The 21,592-nt window shown below is 51.3% G+C and overlaps 3 protein-coding genes across 7 annotated transcripts in view; 1 reads left to right on the top strand and 2 right to left on the bottom strand.

The window, feature by feature from the left end:
• CCND3 (cyclin D3) overlaps positions 1-11,890 on the top strand; it is a 90,879-nt gene extending 78,989 nt beyond the window's left edge. The window contains exons 1-5 of one of the 3 annotated variants that reach the window (XM_006729192.2): positions 4,945-5,278; positions 6,173-6,388; positions 9,355-9,514; positions 10,050-10,186; positions 10,698-11,890. In XM_006729192.2, the coding sequence (XP_006729255.1) occupies positions 5,081-5,278; positions 6,173-6,388; positions 9,355-9,514; positions 10,050-10,186; positions 10,698-10,862 (876 nt within the window). In that variant the 5' untranslated portion in view covers positions 4,945-5,080 and the 3' untranslated portion in view covers positions 10,863-11,890. Of the gene's footprint in view, positions 1-4,944; positions 5,279-6,172; positions 6,389-9,354; positions 9,515-10,049; positions 10,187-10,697 lie in introns of those variants that run through there. The other 2 variants (XM_081828220.1, XM_081828221.1) reach the window with 2 other exon arrangements.
• TOMM6 (translocase of outer mitochondrial membrane 6) overlaps positions 1-21,592 on the bottom strand; it is a 401,564-nt gene that overhangs the window by 285,424 nt on the left and 94,548 nt on the right. The window lies entirely within an intron of this gene.
• BYSL (bystin like) lies at positions 13,484-18,638 on the bottom strand. Of its 3 annotated transcripts, none has more exons than XM_081828218.1 (6): positions 18,448-18,638; positions 16,185-16,302; positions 15,675-15,808; positions 14,967-15,127; positions 14,718-14,820; positions 13,484-14,188 (listed from the first exon to the last, which is right to left on the bottom strand). In XM_081828218.1, the coding sequence occupies exons 1-6, from the start codon at positions 18,537-18,539 to the stop codon at positions 13,843-13,845; spliced, it is 954 nt and encodes a 317-aa protein (XP_081684344.1). In that variant the 5' UTR covers positions 18,540-18,638; the 3' UTR covers positions 13,484-13,842. The 3 variants fall into 3 exon arrangements, with proteins under 3 accessions (XP_081684344.1, XP_081684345.1, XP_030879464.1); XM_081828219.1 differs by having other exon boundaries at positions 16,230-16,302; XM_031023604.2 differs by having other exon boundaries at positions 16,164-16,302; positions 18,448-18,636.

Below are 21,592 nucleotides of genomic sequence, written 5' to 3'. Positions count from 1 at the left end.
ACCCATCCCCCCGCTCGTTCTCTCTCTGTCTCTCTCTCAAATAAATAAATAAAATCTAAAAAAAGAGAGAAAGAAAGAAGAAAGAAAGAAAGAAAGAAAGAAAGAAAGAAAGAAAGAAAGAAAGAAAGAAAGAAAGAAAGAAAGAAAAAGAAAGAAAGAAAGGGCAAGCAGAGAGGATTAATGGGCTGACTAGTGGTGGAAGGGGGAATGAAGAGATGGGGAGGGCAGTGAGAGGTCCTGCCATGATTTTAGAGGTCTGTAGAGAAGAAGATTCTGTTTTCTCTGTCTCATATCATTGTCTAACTGGAGTTTTTCGTGCTAACTTACATATCTCTTGTTGTAGTTGAAGGCCAGTTCTCTTGGAAGTGAAGGGACCATGGTTATTTCACACTGGATGAGCTTTTAGTGTTTTTCTGAAACACTTTTATGCTTGATATTGGGCTAAAGACCTGGTGAATTTCTTTCTTCTTCTTTTAAAGATTTTATTTACTTGACAGAGAGAGAGAGAGAGAGCACAAGCAGGGGGAGTGGCAGGCAGAGGGAGAGGGAGAAGCAGGCTCCTCACAGAGCAGGGGGAGCCCGATGTGGGACTAGATCCCAGGACCCCGGGATCATGACCTGAGCCGAAGGCATTTGATTAACCAATGGAGCCACCCAGGCGCCCTAAAGTGAATTTCCATAGACAAAAGCTGCAAGAATTCTGAGGGCCAATTCCCAGTGAAAGTCTTTGGCCGTGAATGCCAAAAATAAGGCATAGTCTGAAGTGCAAGAACCAGGCCAAGGGATGCTTATTGCAGAGAAGAGAGTGAGAAAGAAAGAACAGATTGTTAAATCAGTGCCATGGGAACTTTGGGTGATAATTTGGGAAAAGTAAGGCTAGAACCCCACTTAATATGATATAAGGGGAATAAAGGTAAGTAACAATATATACATGAAAAAAAAAACACCCAACTTTATATACTCATGAAAATGCAGATTCTGGGGGCCTCATGACAGACTTGAAGAATGAAAAGCCCTGAGGCAGGGCCCAGAAACCTGCATTTTCAACAAGTTCCCTAGGTGCTAAAAAATATTCATCTGTAAATATTTCCTACATTTTCTTGTAGTGCTTTTATAATTTTAAGGTGGGCAAGGCAGAAGTCATTATAGAAAATATCAGTAGATAAGGCTATGTAAAATAAAAACCTTTTATTTGTTAGAAAAAAGAAATCTCCCATGAACCAAAAGTGAAAGGCAAACAATGAACTAAAAAAAAAAAAAATTGCAACATATATGACAAAGAATAAATATGAAAAGGGGTAAATATTCTTCACATGTAATGAGCACTTATAAATCAATAAGAAAAAAATTCATATAAAAGAATGGGCAAAGGACATAAATAGGTAATTCATTTATATAAGACATGTAAATGTCTAATAATATGTCAAAATATTTTTACTAATATTCCACTTTTCATCTGTCCAGTTTTTTCTCCATAAAAAATGTGGCATACATATACAGTGAAAGATTATTCAGCCATTAAAAAGAAAAAAATTCTGCCATTTATGACAACACTGACAGACCTTGAGGGCATTATGTTAAGTGAAATAAGTCAGAGAAAGACAAGTATTATATGATCTCACTTTTACGTGGAATCTATGAAAACCAAACTCAGGTACAGAAAACAGATTGTTGCTTGTCAGAGGCAGGGGGGTGGGGAGGTGTGGAAGGTAGGGGAAATGGTGAAGGTGGTCAAAAGGTACAAATTTTTAGTTATAAGGTAGATAAGTTCTGGAGATATAATGCACAACATGGTGACTACAGTTAACTACTGTACTGTATATTTGAAGGTTGCTAAGAGAGTAGTTCTTAAAAGTTCCCATCAGAAGAGAAGAAACTGTAACTATGTGAGGTGATAGTTGTTAACTGATGGTGGTAGTCATTTTGCAACATATACATATATCAAATCATTATGCTGTCTACCTTAAATTACTCTAACAGGTATATGTCATTATATCTCAGTAAGACTGGAAAAAAATTTTAAGATATGAAATAATGGTGATTTACTCTCTCATCAAAGATACAGTTTTCTTATCTCAACAGTACTACTCAATAATTCTGAAAGTAAAGAAACACCTTCCTTCAGACAGATCTAGTTTCTGGTTCTGTACTTCAAACGCTACATTTTTTTTTTAAGATTTTATTTATTTAATTTGACACAGAGAGAGCACAAGGAGGGAGAAGCAGGCAGAAGAAGAGGGAGAAGTAGGCCCCCGCCGAGCAGGGAGCCCCGTGTGGGGCTCGATGCGGGACTCGATCCCAGGACCCTGGGATCATGACCTGAGCCGAAGGCAGCCGCTTAACCGAGCCACCCAGGGGCCCCCAAAAGCTACATTTTTTTAGTCCTCCTGCACCCTAAAAGCCTCTTACACTTCCACACCTTTGCCTCCCCAGAACTTCATACCCAATCTTTATAATTTTAAATTTAGTGTTCTCTTTCATGAAAGAGTGCATTGCAATGATTAGCTAAGGCAACTGCATGTTTGTATTTTTGAAGACAGGAGTAAAGGACTTACAAGATCAGATAAGGCGCATGGCATACATACATGTTGATACAAGTGCTCTTGAATTAAAAATATATATAATTACTGATATACTATTTTCATCTCTCCAGTTGGTAGTGTTTTTTTCTTTTTTTTTTTTTAATTTTATTTATTTAGTTGAGAGAGAGAATGAGATAGAGAGAGCATGAGAGGGGGGAGGGTCAGAGGGAGAAGCAGACTCCCTGCTGAGCAGGGAGCCCGATGTGGGACTCGATCCCGGGACTCCAGGATCATGACCTGAGCTGAAGGCAGTCGCTTAACCAACTGAGCCACCCAGGCGCCTCTTTCAAATTTTCTAATGTTTGTTCATTAGATCAGTTCAGTTTTTTTTTTTTTTTTAAGATTTTATTTATATTTTTGACAGAGAGCGAGCACAAGCAGGGGAAGCAGCAGGCAGAGGGAGAAGCAGACTCCCCAAGGAGCAGAGAGTCCGGGGCGATCCCAGGACCCTGGGATCATGACCTGAGCCAAAGACAGACACTTAACCAACTGAGCCACCCAGGCGCCCCTCAGTTCAGCTTCTTATCAGGGAAATTTGGTAATAAGAACTGTATCAAAAGCCTTAGAATGTTTCATAACCTTACATTGAGAAATTCCACTTCTAGAAATTAATTCACTTCTAGAAATTAATCATGAGTGTGCACCAAGATATTATGACAAAAATATTTTACAGTATTGTTTCTAGTAGGGAAGAACTAGAAACAACTTAAATTTCCAACAATACAGCTCTGATAAAATATATTTTAATACATTAACCAAAGGCATACTACGTAGCCATTAAAAATGTAGAATATATAATGACATGGAAAAAGTATTAACAGTATTTTTTAGTGAAAAAGAAAAGCGTACAAAACAGCTTGCAATCTTATTCCTAAAAATATGTGTTTATTCATAGAACAATTGTAGAAAGATAAACACTGACATTTTAAAGGGTTGTCTCTGGATGGTGAAATTGTAGGTAGTTATTTCCTTTTTTTTTTGTGGCTTCTACATATTAAGTTTTCTGTAGTGTAAATGAATATTCCTATGATATGAAAATGATAGTAAAATGTATTATATAAAAAAGAACAGGGGTATGTAACTGGCTCTGTCAGAAGAGCATGTGAGACTCTAGATCTTGGGGTCGTGAGTTTGAGCCCCACCTTGGGGATAGAGGTCACTTAAAAAGAAAGAAAAAAAACAAAAAACAATTCATTGAGAAAAATGCTTAGCGTAAAACTTGCCTCTTCTGTAACTCATTTCTCTAACAACTCACTTCTTTAGTGGCTCCTTCCTGGGGAGGACCCCAGGAGAGGCAGGGATCTCCTCAGGCCTTCTCCCATTTGGAGTTTTCCGGGAGGCCTGTGGTCAGCCTCTTGGTCACATAGAATCCAGCTTTGGGGAAACTGAGAAGTAACCCAAAGTTTGGGAAGTGGAGAAATGGCAACTGGAAGATTTCATAGAGTCGGAGCCAGGAACTCCCTTCTCAGAGGATCTAGTTTCTCCGCCCATGTTTTCCTCAAACAGAAACTAAGGCCGACTTCAGGGCTTGTCCAAGGCCACCCAGCCAACTTAATGACAAGGTGAGGCCTTGAATCCATGGCCTTTCCGCCCTGTTGTATTTCTGTAATATGCAGATTTAGACCAGTCCTTCTCATACTTAAACTGTGCGCACAGGGATCCCCAGGGATTTTGTTGAAATGCAGATTTGGACCCCGCCGGTCGGGGTGGGCCATTTCTAACCAGCGCGCAGGCAATGCCAATTTTGCCGGGCTGGGGATCGCAGTTTCCCTGGCTGTGGTGCAGGGCACGGATTCTGGAGCCAGACTTCAGCTTCCCAGTCCCAGCTCTGCCACAGACTCTATGATTGTGACACTCACTGTGCTTCAGTTTCGTCATCTGCGAAATTAGTCTCCTACCTGACTCGTAGAGTTTGCGTGAGGATTTTTAGTAAGTTGTTACACGTTAAGTGCTCAGATCGGTGTGCGTGAAGAAGTGGCTAGCTTACTATCATTCCTATTCCCCCGAGCCTTCAGGGGGTGAAGCAGGGTCTGACGAATGAATGAGCAACCTTTTGGAAGAAAGCTCTTTCCTGGGCGGCTAGAGTCAGAGAAGCAAAAGGGGAGGGCTGGTCGGTGGGGGAAGAGGCCCACCTCCAAGAAGCTTCTCTCCACCCGGTGCTCAGAAGGGCCGGGAGCGCCCGGAAGCCGGCCGGCCCGCGCCCCGCCGACCAATGCGGCCGCCTGGGGGGAGGGGGCGGCCAGCCAGCCCTTTCCGTCTGGGGCTCCGGCGGCCCCGCCCCTTGTGCGTTGCGCCGCTCGAGCATTCCACGGTTGCTACATCGTCGCGAGGGGCGGGGCGCCTGTCAGGGAAGCGGCGCGCGCGCCGGCGCGGGCGGGCTGGGGCTCGGCCGCGCAGTGCCAGCGCCAGCACCAGACCCGCGCCCCGCGCTCTCCCGACCGCCGCCTGCGTTCTGGCTCGCGAGCCCGAGCTCCCGCCCGCCCGTGCGCTGCCCGAGTATGGAGCTGCTGTGCTGCGAGGGCACCCGGCACGCGCCCCGGGCCGGGCCGGACCCGCGACTGCTGGGGGACCAGCGTGTCCTGCAGAGCTTGCTCCGCCTGGAGGAGCGCTACGTGCCCCGCGCCTCCTACTTCCAATGTGTGCAGAGGGAGATCAAGCCGCACATGCGGAAGGTGCTGGCGTACTGGATGCTGGAGGTATCGCCCGGAAGGGTCTCCCCTCCCCCGCCGCCCGGCTCCGGACATCCCCGGGCTGCCCTGTCGGGACATCCTGGTCCCAACAGCAATCAGCAAGATGCTTTGGTGGCTCAGATCCCCGGGGCCTGGCCTTTCACTCGGGCACCCTAGCCAGCCGACTGCCTCCGTGGTGTCCCTTTCCCTTCCCCAGCCCTAACTCTGACTGCCGGTCGTTTGGCACCCTCACTAGCCCTCTCTTCGGGCCGGGAAAGCGGGACCAGGGCAACCCTCTCCCCTCCGGCTTCTCTCAGCGTCTCCTGCCTCCCTCCCCCGCTCGGATTTCTCAGGAGAGCGCGCCTGGAAAACCCTGGGCTCGGCCGCCCCCGCCCCAGAGTCGGTTCCTGTGTCTGTCGCGGGGTTCTGGCGGGGAAGACGGTGGGGGTGGCGCGCGCGCTGTTCCGGCAGTCAGGGAAATGAAAAGTGCGGGAGGCAGCGGCTGGAGTCTCCTCCCTTCCCTTTGGGTGTGTGCAGTGGGTGGTGGTAATGGGGGTAAGGTCCCAGTTCTCCGGCTACCGTGGGTAACTCTTCCGTTTCCCCAACCCCCTTCTCGCCATGGAGGAGGGCAATCTCAGTTTGGAATCCTTCTTAAGGAAGGGAGCCTCTGGCGTACCCCCCCACCCCCCCCCAGAGGAGGGGGAAAGGAGGCAGGCAACTCAGAGGACGTGGGGGGCGTCACCTTGGGGAAGGCGCATCCTCCTCCGTATGTTAGCCCTTGTCACCGAAGGTACACTTATCCCCCCTCCCATGTTTTCGATCCCCATCCATTTCCCTTCAGCGCCCCCCCCGCCCCCGTCCTTTAGTGCTGCAGCGTTTCCCATGCCCCCGCCCCAGAAGTGACTGTGCGCCCTCCCCCAGGTCTGTGAGGAGCAGCGCTGTGAGGAGGAAGTCTTCCCCCTGGCCATGAACTACCTGGATCGCTACCTGTCCTGCGTCCCCACCCGAAAGGCGCAGTTGCAGCTCCTGGGTGCGGTCTGCATGCTGCTGGCCTCCAAGCTGCGCGAGACTACGCCCCTGACCATCGAAAAACTGTGCATCTACACCGACCACTCTGTCTCTCCCCGCCAGCTGCGGGTGCGTGCATAAGTCTCCCCACCCCCGACACAATAATACCTCCTCACTTACCAGGAAGAGGAAAGCCAAGACCTCAGAGGCTTTCTGCCCCTGGGGAGGGTAGCGGCAGCTTATTTTGGGGGGCAAAAGGTGGGGCACCGCGGTGGGACAGTCAGGGTAGCCCCAGCCCAGGCTCGAGCTGCCAGCACGAATCGAATCCCCTTCTCCTAACCTCCAGGGGGTGCCATTCCTTCCTGGTCTTTCCCCCAGATAGCAACAAGTCAAACTGCATGTCTATACTCACTAGTACTTTGCCTCTGGGTTTACACAGCCACCATGAGTTATTTATTGGCAGCAAAAGGACATGCCTGCACACCCCCACTGGAGTGGGGGAGTGGAATGTGCTTCATGTGGGGGAGGGGGCTGCCTTGGTTGAGTCTTTGTCCCAGTGTGGACTTTGTGATTAAAAAGCCTCGCAGAGGCGATTAAAGCCAGGCCCTGATTGCTCTCAGGAAGGGCCAAGGAGTTGTCATCCCACCTTGTTTCCTTCCTTTTATATCCCAGAAGAGATAGCTCCTTTCTTGTCCTCGTTCTGAGGAACTTGAGCAGCTGCTTCAGGCCTGGTGGAGTCACCTCTCCCTTTCCCCCTCAGTCAAAGGCCAGAGCTGAGGGACAGCCGGGGAGCTGAGCTGCAGCTGCTTCCGATGTGATCATGCTGCCCCCTCCCCGGGCCCACCCACTCGGGCCCGAGGTCTTTCATAACCCTGTGGGGAGCTTCTGTCACTCCTGTGGTTTGGGAAGTGGCTCCCTGGGCCTCTTGCTGGGAACTTGGGCTGGGCTCTTCCTGAGGCAAGGCAAGAGAGTCAAGGCTCTCCCCATTGAGCCTGGAAAGGAGGGTGGGGGAGCTGCTTGGATCTGGGAGAGGTTATTTAGGGCAGGCAGATCATCTCCTGGGGGGGCCAGCGGGAGAGGATGGGTGAGCTGGCACCTTCCTCCACCTTGCTCTACGGCCCGGCCAAGTCTTCTCCTGACCCTGAGAGGAGTCTCTGGGCCCCATCTCCTGGGAGGAGGGCAGCATGCAAGCTGCTGTGATTGGCTGGCCAAGAAGCCAGGGTACTGGGGGCCCCCCGACTGCTGCTTGTCGAGGAACAGGATTCCTCTTCCTGCCAAGTCGCTCTCAGAGATGGGAGTAGGAGGCCGGAGTTGGGAATCCGGGAGGCCCCACAGCTCTTTGTGATGAATCTGGTAGTTCTTGGCCAGTCTGAAGGTGGAGCCGGTTTCCAGGGCCAGCGAGCGAGATGTTTTTGGAGGGGCTTGGGCTGGAAGGTAGAAGGGGACTTCCTTTTTGTGAAAAGACTGGCACGGTGTGTGCGCCTTTGTGTGAGGGGAGTTTTTCAGAACAGGCCACAAGGACTCTTCCTCCACTCCCTCTGCCTGAGCTGGGGGTGGAGTGTGCAGATGCCTTCCTAGAAGGTCAGAGTTGGAAGGGACTGCAGAGAACTCCAGTCGGTCCAAATCCTTGTGCAGCAGAGAGGCCCAGTGGAGGCCCAGAGAAGGAGGGGGAAGCACTGCCCTGAAGCGGATGAGGAGGGTCTGGGTCTTCTGGCTAGCCCAGGGGGCCTTGAAGCCTACAGATGTGGAAGCTACCAAGCCACTGCCACTAATAACTCCCAGGGGTGTGTTGTCCGCCAAGCGAGGGCGGAGATTTTCAGGAGTTGCCCGGATACCGGGTAAGGTGGCTGCCTTCCCTCACATGGGACCCCCTGCCTCCCCACAGGGAGAGCCCCACTCCAAGTTGCCTTCCAGATGGTTCCTTGGAGGCTAGGTGCTTTCTGTTCACTTCTGAGTTAGAAATTGGAGCACTGGGACAAGCATGAGTAGAATGCTGGCTTCTCTGCCCAGCTTCTTTTGCCTCCGGGCCAGGCTCTTTTCTGTAGGGCCCTGTGAGAGGCTTGGGGCTGATTGGGGAGGATGACACTTAGGTGGGGGCCAGGAGAGGGACAGCTGTGACCGGGGACCTGGAAGAGGTTGGGCGGGGTTGCCATTTCTGCCTCAGTAAGGGGCCAAACCCATGAGTTCCTTCCTGAGATAAAACAATGAAGAAATCCTCATGCGTGCAACTCAGAAATGGGGCCGGGACTAGGAACCCCAGACGAGTGGATTGGGGTGGGGCTCCCAGCCTCCCTCCAGGACCTAGCAGTGGTATGTAGGTGTAAGCAGGCGAAGATAGGGTTTGGTCCCTCAGGGATCATCTGGACCCATCCTTTCTGGCTTGGCCTCCCCTAGGCTTCCTGAGACTTAAATGACACTAGCCACTGTGGTTCCAGGTAAAAAGGGTGGAACGGGGTGCTACATCTCAGACCCCCCCCCGCCGCAGTGTCCCACCAACGGGATGTGGGTTGGGTTGGGTTGGGTAACCTCCCCTTTGAGGAACCTCAGGCTTGGTTCAGTGGCTGTGTCACAGAAGGTGTGGCCTCACGTTCATTCTGGTTTCTTCAAGGGGTGTGGACTTGGCTGGGATGCAGAATTGGAGGAGAGGCTAGTGGTGGTCTGCCCTTTCTCAAGTCCCTGGGATTTCGGAGTCTTTCTGCTTCACCTCCGAGGAGGCTCAAGGTTATGATGCTGTCGGTGGTATTTGCTGTAGTCTTTTCAGCCCTGGCTGGGGAAGTGCCCAGAGCCCTGCATGAGGTCAGAAGACCTGCATTGTTGGCCCCCGAAAGCTAACCAAACAGGATTGAAAGAGACTGTTTCTATCAAACATGTAGTTTTGGCACTTAGTAAGCGAACAGTAGGTGCCCAAAGCCAACTCCCCTAGTTCTTCTGTGCCCTGGACCCCCCCATTCCACAGCACCAAGTCTGTACACCCAGAAGCAGAACTGGGGTCTTGACCTTCAAGTTTGATGGGCTTCCTTCCCTGTGAGACTTCTGCTTTACTCCCTACCCTTCCCTCCTCAGCCACTGACTCCACCCTCTTTCCCAACCTCCAGGACTGGGAGGTGCTGGTCTTGGGGAAGCTCAAGTGGGACCTGGCAGCAGTGATTGCCCATGATTTCCTGGCCCTGATTCTGCACCGGCTCTCTCTGCCCCGGGACCGACAAGCCTTGGTCAAAAAACATGCCCAGACCTTTTTGGCCCTCTGTGCTACAGGTAAGATTTTTTGCCAAATGAGGAAATTCCGAAGCCTCGGAAGGGTGGCACGTAACCGGACTGTGGTTTGTATTCCTCTCAAGATTTGTGAATATTCCATCCCCTCTTGAGACTAGGGGGCCCAGAAAAGGCAGCAGAACATAATCAGAGCTGTATGGGATTTGAGAGACCCCCCCCAGTATTTAGGGGCTGAGAGAGAAGTGACTTGCTCAAGGTCTCACAGTGATGAAGCTGGGAGCAGAACCAAGGTCTTCTTGACCCTGGTTTTGTTTCCACATCAGGAAGAGCCTCATTCACTCCCCGGTCCCTGGTCAGGCTCACTTCCCAACCCCCCTGGACCTGATGGACCCGTGGGAGTTTGCGGTCTACCCTGGTGCCCTCTAGGAAAGCGGCCCTTTCCTGCCCTCCTCCGTTACTGCTCTTCTAGCGCTCACTGCAGGGAGTTTCCTGCCCTGTTCACGCTGCCTGGCACTTTTCTGAGCCATAGGAAGTCCACACTAAGCCTTTGCCTCATGCTTGCCTCCCTCTTTCCAAGATTACACCTTCGCCATGTACCCGCCATCCATGATCGCCACGGGCAGCATTGGGGCTGCAGTGCAAGGCCTGGGTGCGTGTTCCACGTCTGGGGACGAGCTCACAGAGCTGCTGGCAGGGATCACAGGCACTGAGGTGGTGAGTGCCGGCCAGCGGAGGCCCCCGGGGCGCCACGGTGGCTCAGCAGTTCCTGAAGCAGTGCTATTCCCTGGGCCCCCAGCAGAGGGAGGCGTGCATCCCTAACCTAGTTCCTGCTCCTGGTTTCAGGAGCCCCACCTTTGGGGCTCGTGTGGCCTTTTATCTCCTGCCTTGGTCTGGGGAAGAGCAGGTGTCTTGGGTGGGTTGAAGGCACTGTCCCTGGGTGCCCTTTTCTTGCCAAATGGTATGCAGGAGTGGGGGTGGAGGATCTGCTGTCACACGCAGGGCTGCTCTCACACCCCCTTGCCACATCCTCTTGGCAGTTTCTTAGAACTGAAGGCTGATTCCTGGGGCTGGGCTGTGGCCTAACCTCCCTAGACTTCCCTGTGTGCTGGAAGGTGTCCTTCCCCCGCATCTGCCATCAGATGCTGTGGGAAGTGGACCCTTAGTCCCAAAGGGGACCTTCTGCCATCCCACCCAGCAGTCACTACTCACCGTTCCCCGTTTGCAGGACTGCCTGCGGGCCTGTCAGGAGCAGATCGAAGCTGCCCTCAGGGAGAGCCTCAGAGAAGCCGCGACTTCCCCCAGCCCGGTGCCCAAAGCCCCCAGGGGCTCCAGTAGCCAGGGGCCCAGCCAGACCAGCACTCCCACAGATGTCACAGCCATCCACCTGTAGCCCCGGAGAGGCCCCCTCCAGTGGCCACTGGCAGCAGAGGAGGGGACACTGCCACCCCCCCTCCCTGCCTGCAGGAACGAACCACGCCACATCTGAAGCCTGAGGGGGCTCCTTCCTATTCACCCCTTGCAAAGCAGAAGGGGTCAGGCCCTACCTATCCCTGCAGTGTGCACTAAGGGGCCTGGCCGGCCAGTCATGTTTGGGTGGCCGGCCAGGCTCCTCTTTTTCTCTGTATCTGACCAGCTCTGCTCCTTCCCTGATCCTAGCTGGCGGTGGGCCAGGCTGGTCAGAAATGAAATTGAAGTAGGTAAAATACATGTACCAGCATTCCTTTTTGAGGCCCCCTTATATCTGGGGCTCTCACGTTCTCAGATGCCAACATGCCCCTAGTGCCTTATAAAGGTGTTGCACCTTCCAGAGTTCTTGCATTTGGACTGGGGTCTTTCTGAAGAAGTTTCAGATATTCTGATAGACATGTGTGAGGGGAAACAGTCTGGACAGCTCCTCTTGACATACTTTGGAGGCGCCTGCATAATCCACGCTCACAGCTGCTCCCAGAGGGCCGGCCCAGGCCTCTGTCAGAGGGGCAGAACCAACCAATTCCTCCTTGCTTTGCTTGCCGCTCAGCTTCTCCTGTATGATTGAGGGGGATCAGTGCTGAAGGAAGAGGTGGTTTTAATTTATTAATTGTTTTGAGGACAACTGTAAGAGGGTGTGGTGGGGCCCATCCACCCCACAGGTGGTGGTAACCCTGGTGGTTGCTGCATCCCTCCCCTCTGCTACTGGCTAGAGGATCTTTGTGGCTGAGGAGCTGCTACAGCCTGGAGTGGGGCCATGCCCTCCTCTCCCTCTGGCCCTCTGCCCCATCCTCTGGGGGTGAGGGATGGAGCAGGGATAAACTGGAGGTGACTGAGCCCCTGTCTGGAGAGGGAGGCAAGCCCTGTTGACACAGGTCTTTCCTAAGGCCACAAGGTCCAGGCTGGTGGCCCAGGACCATCATGCTACCTTAATAAAGATTCTGGAATAAACCTGGCTTTGGCTTCTTGGGTTGGATGCTGGCATGGGGAAAAGCTGCTTCTAGAATGCACGATGTAAGCAGAACAGAAGTCAAGGGTCATGATGCAGGGGTCCTCACAGACCATTTCTGTAAAGGGCCAGAGAGTAAATATTTTAGGCTCTGTGGGCCATTTGGTTTCTGCCCCAGATATAGTCAGTTCTGCATTACAATGGGATGTACGCATTCCTAAAACTCACTGCACCATGCAAAATTGCACAATAAAAACCACAGGGCTCATGGGAAAACAGGCTTGAGGCACAATACTCAAAAACTTAATGAATGACACATTTTTTTAAGAAGGAAATGAAGTGGATAGCCTAGTTTTTACTTTAAATGGTTAAGGAACCTATATACAATATGGCCCTTTATCTTGAAAAAGACCTGAAGTATGTGTGTGTGTGTGGAAGCAGAGGTTAGAAGGCTGTGGAAGGCAAGCTATGACACCAGGTGTGGGTGTGGTTCCCCACACAAGGTAAACTGAGGCAGTGCTGGTGTTTGAGGCCTGTGCAGTCTGTACTACCTGGCTTGCCGCAGCTGGGCAAGTTTCACGTCGTTTCTCAAAGACAAATGTGCAGAGAAATGTGAAATTCGTGATCAGTTTCTCCCCAAATATATAAACTGGGTTGGAATGAACTCATCAAAAGCAAACAAGAAGGGTTCTAGAAGGATTGTACAGCTGGCCCTTGAACAACATGGTTTGAATTGGGCAGGTCCACTTATATGCAGATTTTTTTCAATAGATGCATACACTTATGGTAATGGTAAACAGGAATACTGTACGGATGACATGTAACTTACACAATGTGTGAACGGACTGTTTTATCAGTAAGGCTTCCAGTCAACACTAGGCTACTGGTAGTTATGTTTGTGGAGTCAAAAGTTTTATACACAGATTTTTGGCTACGTGAGGGGGTTACCGCCCCTAACCCCTGCACTCTTCAAGGTCCAACCTTACTCAACTCTGCTGCTGTAGCATGAAAGCAGCCCAGCCATAAAAATACAAATGGATAGGGATGGCTATGTCCCAACACACTTTACTTATGGACACTGAAATCAATTTCATATAATTTTCACCTATCACAAAATACTGTTAATTTTTTCCCCAGCCATTTAAAAAATGTAAAAATCACAATTAGCTCATGGGCTGTAAGAAAACCAGCATATGATTCTAGTTTGCCAACCCCTGGTCTAAAGCTTTAAGTAGCCAAGAAAGTTAGGAAACCTGTCTAGTGGTGACTCCCGATCTACTCATTCCGGGGCCTGACCTTATTATTCTCTGCAGCTCCAGTTTTCTCTAGGGACTTTCTCCTGTAGCAGTCCACACACAACTGAGACAGGACCATCTTCTAAACCACCTCCTGGTCGCTGGCATTCCCCCAAAGTAGCCTCTGCCTCTATGGAGGCTCTACCTGGAGACACAAACTTACAGAATAAGGCAGGGGGCGGCGGGGTAGGGTGGGGTGGGGGGAGTATCCTCTGTAAACTGTTAAGAATCCACTCCTAGATAGGAACAGGGAAGAGCTTCTCTCCAGCTAAAGAGGGAAAGCAAAAAGATCTCCATTGATCACATCAAAACACAGAAGTTCAATAAATACCTGCCTTTGGTTTTTTTTCCACATCGCAGTGATGTTAACACGACAGCCTGAGAGAAAGAACCTATTCCAAGCCCCAGCCAGGGAGTGGGAACACTGGCGTGGGGCACCTCAGGTCAGGTCTCAGAACTGAATAGGGACGAAGACGTGGAATGGAAGAGGGAGCCAGCCAGATCCTCCAGTCCTCCCTGTCAGGTATCGGGAGTCATAGATGCCTGTGACCTCTCTCACCGTCCCGATCTGTCCCGACTTCAGCTGTAAAAGCCCCGTGTCACCAACAGGGAGTCCTGGGGTCCCCTCATGCCCCTCAGACCAGGGCAAATCACTCTTCTCACTCCATGGCGACAGGCACGTCTTCCACATCTCGGGGGACAGCGCTCTGAAGCTCACGCCTGATCTCGGGGGCTAGCTGTGGATGGGGCTGCAGCCGCAGCAGTTCCAAGAGGGCCTCTTTCTGGTCCGCGGCCAGGTCTGCCTTGTAGCGCTGGACCAAAGTCAGGAGGCACTGGTGCCAGAGCACAGGCAGTTGGCGCCTCTCCGTCCGGAAGCCCAGGAAGTGGAAGACCAGGGCGTCCAGCACGCGGTAGGGCAGCGCATACTTCTTATCCAGCAACAGTCGCAGGAAGATGCTGTTAGCACCGCTGTATTCCATCTCGGCAATTTTCAGCATGGCCGCGCTGGTGGGGAAGGAGATGCTGGAGGGAAGATCCGCCCTCTCCTGTCCCTCCTTCCCCTCTCCTCCTCCGCTGGCCCCTGCTCTGTGCTATTCCTAAGGGGGCCATCTCAGGCCTTCTTCTCACCTACCCAATCTGACACCCCCTCGGCCCCAGCTACCAGCTCTACGCAGATGCGCCCCAAGTCCCCACCTCTCACTCAGCCCCTTGTCTCAGTATCTGGCTAGAACAGATTCGAGTATCTGAAGATCTCCACCCCTAACACTCTCTTCCCACGTTCCTCATTCATTCATTCATTCATTCACTCAACTATTTACTGAGCACCTGCCATGTGCCAGGCACTGGGCTCCTGTTTTGGGGGAACTTACATTCTAGTGGAGCAGCAACACGCTCAGGAGCATAAACAAGCCAGAGATCCAGCGTGGTTCCAGCTCCTTCTCCACTCTGTCCGCCCTCCCTCCCCTCCCCAATCCTGGGATTCTCCTGTCAGGGTATCTCCTGACTGACTGTCCTCCACACCCACCAACACTACCTGGAGTGCAACACAGGGATGGAGCATTTGGTGATGATGCTACCCACAATGATGGCTTCCCGCAGGGTACAGCTGCCAGACTCGCACAGTGGGATCAGGATCCCTGGGGAGGGTCAGAGGGGCGGTCACCTTGAGTCCGGGGTGAGAGAAAGGCGCTAGAGCAGATACAGTCATCTCCCAAGTCCAGATTGTTGTTTTCACCTGCAGGAGCTCCAGCCCCTCCCTCTCTGCAGCCTCCTGGGCTCCCACCTTTAAACCAGGCTCCAGGCTTGAACAGGGCCTTCTTGAGTGCCATGTAGAGGTGGAAGTTGAGTCGTTTGTACTCAGCGATGTCGTCTCGTACCCGGGGGAGCAGGACAAGGTTGTAGAAGCGCTGAGCCATGCGTTCCTTGAGGTTAGAGGCGAAAATCCTAGGGTTTTTTTTTGGGGGGGGGTGCCGGGAAGAGGAAGGATATGGGGGAGATCCAGGTCACTCAAGAGCCTGGCTCTGGCGCTCTAAATATCACCGTGGATGGTGCACACAAGATGTGAGGGGTGTGTGGGAGTCAGCTGTGTGCACCCGACACCTGAGTCGGATGAGAGAGGGCACAGGAGGGGTACAAGGTGCACCCAGAGTGAGCACTGTCCTAGGGACAGCCAGAACTCTGTGCTATCCCCCTTCCTTCCCCAGCACGGGTTCTCTCTACCCTGCTGTTACGAGGGACCCAAGCGTGCCTGGGGAGCCACAGACTTCAGGAGCCCCTCTGACACACCAGTGGTTGTCCCCTAATAGTTATGAGCCCCGCTTGTGGAAACTTACCACAGTGGAGTCTCAACGGGGTCCTGGCCCCGAGACATGAAACCAGAAAGCTGGGAAAACAGTGATCTAAAGAAGCTCCAGCTAGAGCTCTGGGGCAAGACTAAAACGTAATGACAATGGCAGGGAAAGCCTGTCTCCCCCCAACCCCCAGCCTCTACCTCGTGGCTTGGTACATGGCGGCTGCAGTCCAGGCCTCGGGCTCCGTGACGTAGAGGATCTGCTCCCAGTTGGAGAGCGCAGGGATGATCTTGAAGGCCTTGGGCAGCTTCCCACTGCGGTACTTGGACAACACCTGCGGACGAGGGTGAAGAATCAGCACTGCCAATGACACGGAAGCCGTGTGCCCTGTGCCAGGTTCGTCTCTGTGGTTTTCATGGCTTAGCTCACTTAATGCTCACAAGGACCCTGTAAGGATGTGCTCTTAGCACCCTCGTTTTCCAGGTGGGGAGAGGAAGACCAGGGTGAAGGAACCTTCCCCAAGGCCACCAAACACGTGAGTGGCAGAGCAGGAATCTGAGCCCACACACTCGGGCTCTTAAGTCTGCTCTTGGCCACTGTGCCTCATTTGTGTGAGGAGAGAAAGCCTTACATGGGAGCCCACAGCCCCTGGGAGGGTATTCCATCATGGCTCTCTTCTCGGCCCTCACCTCCCGGACCCCCCTGTAGACCTCCAGAACCCGGGGGTCCAGCTGCGGCATGGGAAAGCCTGACACCTCTGACATAACCGTCTCAACTTCCGTCTGCTTCTCGGTCAGCTTCTCCATGATGATGTCAGCCAGGGTACGCCTACAAGTAAGGGAGGTGCGGGAGGGAAGGACAGAGGGCTGTGGTCAGTCCAGGAGGCTTTAGGCAGCCCGCGCAGCCCCTTGTGAGCTCCAGTACATCTGTGATCCCGCTGGGATGTGTGGCCCCAGCCTCCCTGGGCCCTACCAACCACTGCAGAATCCCTGCAGGGTGCAGAGGACCCAAAAGTCATTCAGTCTGGGACAAAGCTGACAGCTGTAGGGAGGAAGAACCTGAACTCTGAAGTCAGTCGGCCTGGGTTCAGATCCTAGCTTTTCCTCTCCCTGTATGACCCTGGGCATGCTCCTTCGCCTCTCTATGCCTCAGTCTTCGAGACAGGGATAATAACAGTACCTAGCTCATAAAGTTAGCATGAGAATTATAAGAATTAACGTTTGTATGTTACTCGAACTATTAGTACACAGCAAGCGTGCAGTAAGCACTGCCTATTTCAAACACACCTATCATGTGCTGGCAATATGCGGAGGGCTCCCCGTTACAAAGTCCTGGTGTGTCCTCTCTAGAGGGCCAGACACATCTCAGTTACCTTCTAAGATTTCAAGTAGCTGGAGGCCATTAAGTAGGGACTATGACACAAACTTTCCCCCCAATTTCATTTATTAAAATTTATGGAAAGATTTCTAACATCAATGATATCTTTCTCAGGTTCCTTACGCAGAGTGTATCAAACATAACCTTATCATGATGGTTTCAAAATTACTGTTACATTGGGCTTTGGTATAATAATGGTGTCTTCGGAGGCTGCTAAGGTATATTTAAAACGTCTCCTGTTTTCTCAACACCAGGCACAGAGGTAGGGCTTTGCAGATGTTATCTCGTACAGGCTGTGCGACATCCCGTAGAGGTGTCACTGCTGCCCTTGTTCAGACACAGGAACTGATACCCACAGAGGTCAGTAACTCCCCCAAGGTCTCACAGCCTTGGTGGGAGTTAAAGCCTGGCCTTTCACGTTCTAAAGTTCAGGTACTTGACGGTACACTGTAACACGCCCCCAACTGCATGGGCCTCTGACCGCTGAGTTCACGTGGGTCTGGGCTTGCTTTCAGAAGCTGTCAGCTGTCATTTCTCAAGACTGTTGGCAACCCCCGTTTTCGGTAGTTGCAGGCAAGAAAATCATCCGGCCAGTCCTGTCAAAATGCTGTGTTACCAAGGAGTTCTGAGGTGCTGAGGGAGAACCCGAGGGGCTCTCTGGCTGGACAAACACACCAGCCCAGAACACACTTTGTGACGTCTACTTCAGCTGCTGGGCATCAGTGTGGGCAGTGGGCTCATTTCCTCACTCTGTGCTCTCAAACAAGCAACCACAGAACTCCTCCTTCAGCTTTCCTGTCTTATTCTCAGTATTATCAGCCAACGAAAGATGCATTAGCCCCCCAAAGCCTAGAAACACTGTCACGTAAGTATCACAGGGTCAGAATGAACTATTTGAGGGACTTTTATCCGAGACTCCCCCTCCCCTGGGTCAGAATCTACAGGCTTAAGAGTTTGATTGTAGGACCTTCAATGCCCACATGTTTTGGAGCTACCATTTAGGATATATGGCATTACACTGTGCTTCTACCCGGGGGCGAGTCTGCCCACCAGGGAACATTTTGCTGTCTGGAGACATTGTTTGGTTATCACGATTTGTAGGAAAGATCACTACTGGTATCCAGGGAATAGAAATCATCCAGATGCTAAACATCCCCCACCGCACAGGACAGCCTCCATAAAAAAAAGAATTATCCAGCCCAAAATGCCAGTAATGCCAAGGCTGAGAAACCCTGGCTGAAATGACGCTGAGAGTATGAAAGAGACCCGGCCAAGGAAATCGAGCTTAGCACTAAGAAAACCAAGCAGGCCAAAACCAAATCCAATGGGATGGATCGCCCTGGAGGCATGAGAAAAGGCCCTGGAGCTGTTTTCCCGGGGAAGCCTGGGCAGTTCTACAACAGGTGGACAGATGGGCAGGAGGTCTGGGTCATTCCCACCGAGGAGGGGCCAATTTTGCCAAGTTGGTTCCCCAAAACTAGCTATGCTCAGGCCCTTCCCAAAGGCATGGAACCAAAATTGCCAGGCCATATGCTTCCCTGCAAAAAGCTGCCACAGGGACCGGACATCCCACATCCCAGGCCATGCCAGCCCCACCTGGCAGGAGGGTTCTTGTTCATGAACATCTCAATGGCACGCTCATCCTCAGGGTCCACGACCACCTCCGCATGATGGCCCACCCCCATCATTGTGGCAGCCTTCTCCAGGGTGGGCCACTCCTCGTCCTCATCATCTGATCCATCCTGCGGGACTCCTGGACCTAGAACAGGAGAGGAAATGGATTAGCAAAGGCAAACCGTGGGTGAGGGATGTAGAGGTCAATTCAACTTTACCCATCAGGCACAGTACAGGCCTCGCATGGGCTTGTAACAGACACGGACGGGTGCAGTGAAAGCAACGATGCCCCCACTGTCTTCCAGTTCCCAGGGGCTTCCTGTTCCCGATCTTGCTTGAGAAACAAAATGTACAAATATGAGCCAAGGAGACAGCGATGCCCGTGAATAATCGTTAAACACGCTACACTCAGTTATATAGCAGGAGCTGTTCTAAACACTGTATTTAATTTTCATAACACCAAGAAGTAGTTACTACTATTCTACCCAGTGTCAGACGGGGACTCTGAAGCATAGGAAAGTTAAGTAACTTATCTAAGGCAGGTAGTCTGGGTTGAGACTGCGCATTCTTCACCTCTGTTCTATACACGTTGTCGCGCTTCATTATATGCCAACATGAGTGATAGAGGCAGTGTAAACCACAGGCATGTAAAAGGTGATGACAGCAGAGGACAGTCAGACTCTGAACAGGCAGTACGGGAACTGGAGGAGTGTGCTCCAGACGTGGGTCACAACACTGGCAGGAACAGTTGGTTACAAGAGTATCTAACAGGCAGTAGCAAGAAATAAGGCTAGATGGGTAAAGTAAAGCCAGACTGCGGAGGGCCTTGAGGCCAGGCAGTGGAGTTCAGATTTCAATGGAACGACGCCCCCTTTTTAGAACTTATTTATTTGAGAGGCAGTGGGCACACATGTGTGTGCGCATGCACACGAGCATGAACAAGGGCAGGGGCAGAGGCAGAGGGAGAAGGAAAGGGAGAAGCAGACGCCCTACTGAATGCAGAGCTAGACGCTGCAGGAAGCTCAATTCCAGAACACTGAGATCATGACCTGAGCCAAAGTCAGACACGTAACCGACTGAGCCACCCAGGTGCCCCTGGCACAACCCATTTTTATAATGGACTACTGGAAGGCTACAAGCTGCCTGGGCATCTGAAAAGGGATGTAATAATCCAAGCAGAAAGATAAAATGTTACACGGGAACAGTGCAGTAAGAACAGAGGCAGTGTGGGCGCCTGGGTGGCTCAGTCGGTAAAGCGTCTGCCTTTGGCTTGGGTCATGATCGCAGGGTCCTGGGATCGAGCCCTCATAAGGCTCCCTGCTCAGCAGGAAGTCTGCTTCTCTCCCTCTGCCTGCCACTCCCCCTGCTTGTGTGTGCTCACTCTCTCTGTCAAATAAATAAATAAAATCTTAGGAAAAAAAAAAGACAGAGGCAGTGTGTGATAAAAGCTAAATGGGGGAGGTGGATGCGGCAGACTTTTGTCTCCATGTGCTAACAAACCCCAAATCTGTGCTTGTAGGTAGATTTCCCTTTACTCCAGACACTCACCCCAGCTCCCTCCTGTATAGCAGCGCTTGGATGAGCCATAGGCAATTCAAACCTCACCTGTCATCAACTGAACTCCTCTTTTCCTTTCAGGTCTCTGCTACTCACTGTGTTCCATGTCTTAAGTAAATGGTACTACTGTCCACCAAATGCTGAGCCAGAACCTGGTAGGCTTGCCTCATCCCCTGCCCTCACCCCCAATATGCAATCAATTACCAAGTCCTATTCAATTCTACCTGACAGACTATCTCTCAAATCCCTCACAGTTCTGCGTAAACCTAGATCAGCGTCATCTCTTGCCTGCAACAATCTCCTAACTGGTCTCCATATTCTCCAATAGCCCCCTACTGTCTTTAAGACAGCTTTAAATCCCGAACATAGCTTCCAAGTCTTTTGTAGATTTGGCTCCTACCTACCTTACTACCATTAACCCATTCACCCAGCAAACAATGAGTGCCTACTATATGTGAGGCACTGTTCTGAGTACTGAAATTAGTGTAGAAGAAACTTACAGAGCTTATATTTTAATAGGGGAGACAGACAATACTAAGTATTAAAATAAGACAAGTGCTATGAAAAAAAGGACACAGGGCAGAGTAGAGAAGTTGGGAGTGTGGAAACAGGAGTGGAGGCTATTTATTTATTTCTTTTTAAAGATTTTATTCATGTGGCGCCTGGGTGGCTCAGTCGTTAAGCGTCTGCCTTCGGCTCAGGTCATGATCCCAGAGTCCTGGGATCAAGCCCCGCATTGGGCTCCCTGCTCTGCGGGAAGCCTGCTTCTCCCTCTCCCACTCCCCCTGCTTGTGTTCTCTCTCTCGCTGTGTATCTCTGTCAAATAAATAAACAAAATCTTTAAAAAAATAAATAAATAAATAGATTTTATTCATTTAGGAAAGAGAGAGAGAGAGGGGCAAGCAGACTCTCTGCTGAGCATGGAGCCTGACGCCGGATCCAATCCCAGGACCCTGAGATCATGACCTAATCAGAAGTCAGATGCTTAACTGACTGAACCACCCAGGCGCCCTCAGGTATTTCCATTTTTAATGGAGTGGCCAGGACAGGCCTCTCTGAGAAGATGAAGAATCAGGGAATAAACCTACAAAGGAATGAAGACAAAAGGAATAACAAGGGCAAAAGCCCTAACTTACTATGTTTAAGGAACAATAAAGCCTGTATGGACGAAGACGTCAAGGGGAAAGTAGTAGAAGAGGTCAGATTGGCAACAGGGGCAGATCATGTAGGTCTTTGAAGTCCTCCAGCTGTTGTGAGTAGACTCTAAGGGGGATGGGATACTAATCAGGAAGCTACAACAATAATCCAGGTGAGAGACTATGGTGGTTCAAACAGGACTGTGTTCCAAGGTGATGAGAAGTGGTCTGACTCGGGGCGCCTGGGTGGCTCAGATGGTTAAGCGTCTGCCTTCGGCTCAGGTCATGATCCCAGGGTCCTGGGATCGAGCCCCGCATCGGGCTCCCTGCTTGGCGGGGAGCCTGCTTCTCCCTCTCCCTCTACTGTTCCCCCTGCTTGTGCTCCCTCACTCTCTCTATCAAATAAATAAATAAAATCTTAAAAAAAAAAAAAA

This window comes from Leptonychotes weddellii, chromosome 8, assembly GCF_054177405.1.
Source record: "Leptonychotes weddellii isolate Sample4059 chromosome 8, ASM5417740v2, whole genome shotgun sequence".
In the NCBI taxonomy this organism is placed as follows: Eukaryota; Metazoa; Chordata; class Mammalia; order Carnivora; family Phocidae; genus Leptonychotes; species Leptonychotes weddellii.
The sequence above is the reverse complement of the archived record's forward strand: the minus strand, read 5'-3'. Positions and strand labels throughout refer to the sequence as shown.